The 2,500-nt window shown below is 41.2% G+C and overlaps 1 protein-coding gene across 1 annotated transcript in view; it reads left to right on the forward strand.

The window, feature by feature from the left end:
- itgb7 (integrin, beta 7) overlaps window positions 1-2,500 on the forward strand; it is a 16,924-nt gene that overhangs the window by 8,012 nt on the left and 6,412 nt on the right. Inside the window, exons 6-8 of the mRNA XM_030778477.1 lie at window positions 941-1,096; window positions 1,733-1,828; window positions 1,993-2,082. Of these exons, the coding sequence (XP_030634337.1) occupies window positions 941-1,096; window positions 1,733-1,828; window positions 1,993-2,082 (342 nt within the window). The remainder of the gene's footprint in view (window positions 1-940; window positions 1,097-1,732; window positions 1,829-1,992; window positions 2,083-2,500) is intronic.

The raw sequence follows: 2,500 nt of genomic DNA on the forward strand, positions 1-2,500 counted from the left end.
TAGTGTAGGACAGACAGAGATGGTTTAGAATTGAGGTGGATAGTTTTTGAGAGAGAAGGTCATGATTTTCATATTGAATCCTAATGCAGCTGATGAGCGTGGATAAGGGGTTAATGTGTTAAACTGATGAGCGTGGATAAGGGGTTAATGTGGATGAGCGTGGATAAGGGGTTAATGTGTTAAACTGATGAGCGTGGATAAGGGGTTAATGTGTTAAACTGATGACCGTGGATAAGGGGTTAATGTGGATGACCGTGGATAAGGGGTTAATGTGTTAACCTGATGACCGTGGATAAGGGGTTAATGTGTTAAACTGATGAGTGTGGATAAGGGGTTAATGCGGATGACCGTGGATAAGGGGTTAATGTGTTAAACTGATGAGCGTGGATAAGGGGTTAATGTGGATGACCGTGGATAAAGGGTTAATGTGTTAACCTGATGACCGTGGATAAGGGGTTAATGTGGATGACCGTGGATAAGGGGTTAATGTGTTAAACTGATGACCGTGGATAAGGGGTTAATGTGTTAACCTGATGACCGTGGATAAGGGGTTAATGTGTTAAACTGATGAGTGTGGATAAGGGGTTAATGTGGATGACCGTGGATAAAGGGTTAATGTGTTAACCTGATGACCGTGGATAAGGGGTTAATGTGTTAACCTGATGACCGTGGATAAGGGGTTAATGTGTTAAACTGATGACCGTGGATAAGGGGTTAATGTGGATGACCGTGGATAAGGGGTTAATGTGTTAAACTGATGACCGTGGATAAGGGGTTGATGTGGATGAGCGTGGATAAGGGGTTAATGTGTTAAACTGATGAGCGTGGATAAGGGGTTAATGTGTTAACCTGATGACCGTGGATAAGGGGTTAACTGTTGAGAAGAGAGAACATCGGGCATCGTTATGTGACTTGGCCCCGCCCCTCTTTCCCTCTGCAGACGGAGATTGGTTGGAGAAACGTCACAAAGATCTTGGTCTACACATCAGACGATACCTTCCACATAGCAGGAGACGGGCGGCTTGCTGGAATCTACAGTCCAAATGATGGACGCTGCCACCTCAGCGGAGCCGGAGCCTACACCGGCATAGGCTATGTGAGATTATTACAGAATCATATAGGACATATAGTATAATCCATATAGTATATAGGACATATAGTATATGTGCCACCCAGTCAGCTGTCAGCCTGGCATTCAGTGGAGTGAGACTCCTCTCATAAACACGGTAACATTTAATGAAAAAAACATTTCCTTCTCAAGGAGGTACTGATGGAACTGTAGCCCGAATGGCCAGAGCAGAAATGATTAATGAAGTATAAGTGTGGATTAATGTATTAATGAAATGATTAATGGAGTGTAAGTGTGTATTAATGTATGAATGAAATGATTAATGTAGTGTAAGTGTGTATTAATGTATTAATGAAATGATTAATGGAGTGTAAGTGTGTATTAATGTATGAATGAAATGATTAATGAAGTATAAGTGTGGATTAATGTATTAATGAAATGATTCATGTAGTGTAAGTGTGTATTAATGTATGAATGAAATGATTAATGAAGTATAAGTGTGGATTAATGTATTAATGAAATGATTCATGTAGTATAAGTGTGTATTAATGTATGAATGAAATGATTAATGAAGTATAAGTGTGGATTAATGTATGAATGAAATGATTAATGAAGTATAAGTGTGGATTAATGTATTAATGAAAAATGTTGCGTGTGCCTCAGGATTACCCCTCGGTTGGTCACCTGTCCAGCATCCTGCAGAAAAACCTTATGCAGGTGATATTTGCTGTGACGGAGAAGAGCTTTCCTGCCTATCAGGTGATTTCAACATCTCCACACCAAACAGCAGCCTACTCAATTAATTTATTCTCTCTGAAATGAACTTCTTTCTCTGTCTCTCTCTCTCTCTCTCTCACACACACACACACACACACACACAAACACACACACACACACACACACACACACACACACACATATAGGCGTTGAAGCCATTGATTCCTCAGTCTGCAGTTGGGATGTTGAAAGATGATTCCAGTAACGTGGTTCAGCTCATTCATGAGGCCTATGGGGTGAGTACTAATCCCATCTCACTGTGCTAGACCAGCACTAAACCCATCTCACTGTACTAGACCAGTACTAATCCCATCTCACTGTACTAGACCAGTAATAATCCCATCTCATTGTACTAGACCAGTACTAAACCCATCTCACTGTACTAGGCCAGTGCTAAACACATCTCACTGTACTAGACCAGTACTAATCCAATCTCACTGTATTAGACCACTACTAATCCCATCTCATTGTACTAGACCAGTATCTAACCCACTTCACTGTACTAGACCAGCACTAAACCCATCTCACTGTACTAGACCAGTACTAATCCCATCTCACTGTAATAGACCAGCACTAAACCCATCTCATTGTACTAGACCAGTATCTAGCCTACCTCACTGTACTAGGCCAGCACTAAACCCATCTCACTGTACT

The sequence above is a fragment of the Chanos chanos genome, chromosome 6 (genome assembly GCF_902362185.1).
Source record: "Chanos chanos chromosome 6, fChaCha1.1, whole genome shotgun sequence".
NCBI classification, from domain to species: Eukaryota; Metazoa; Chordata; class Actinopteri; order Gonorynchiformes; family Chanidae; genus Chanos; species Chanos chanos.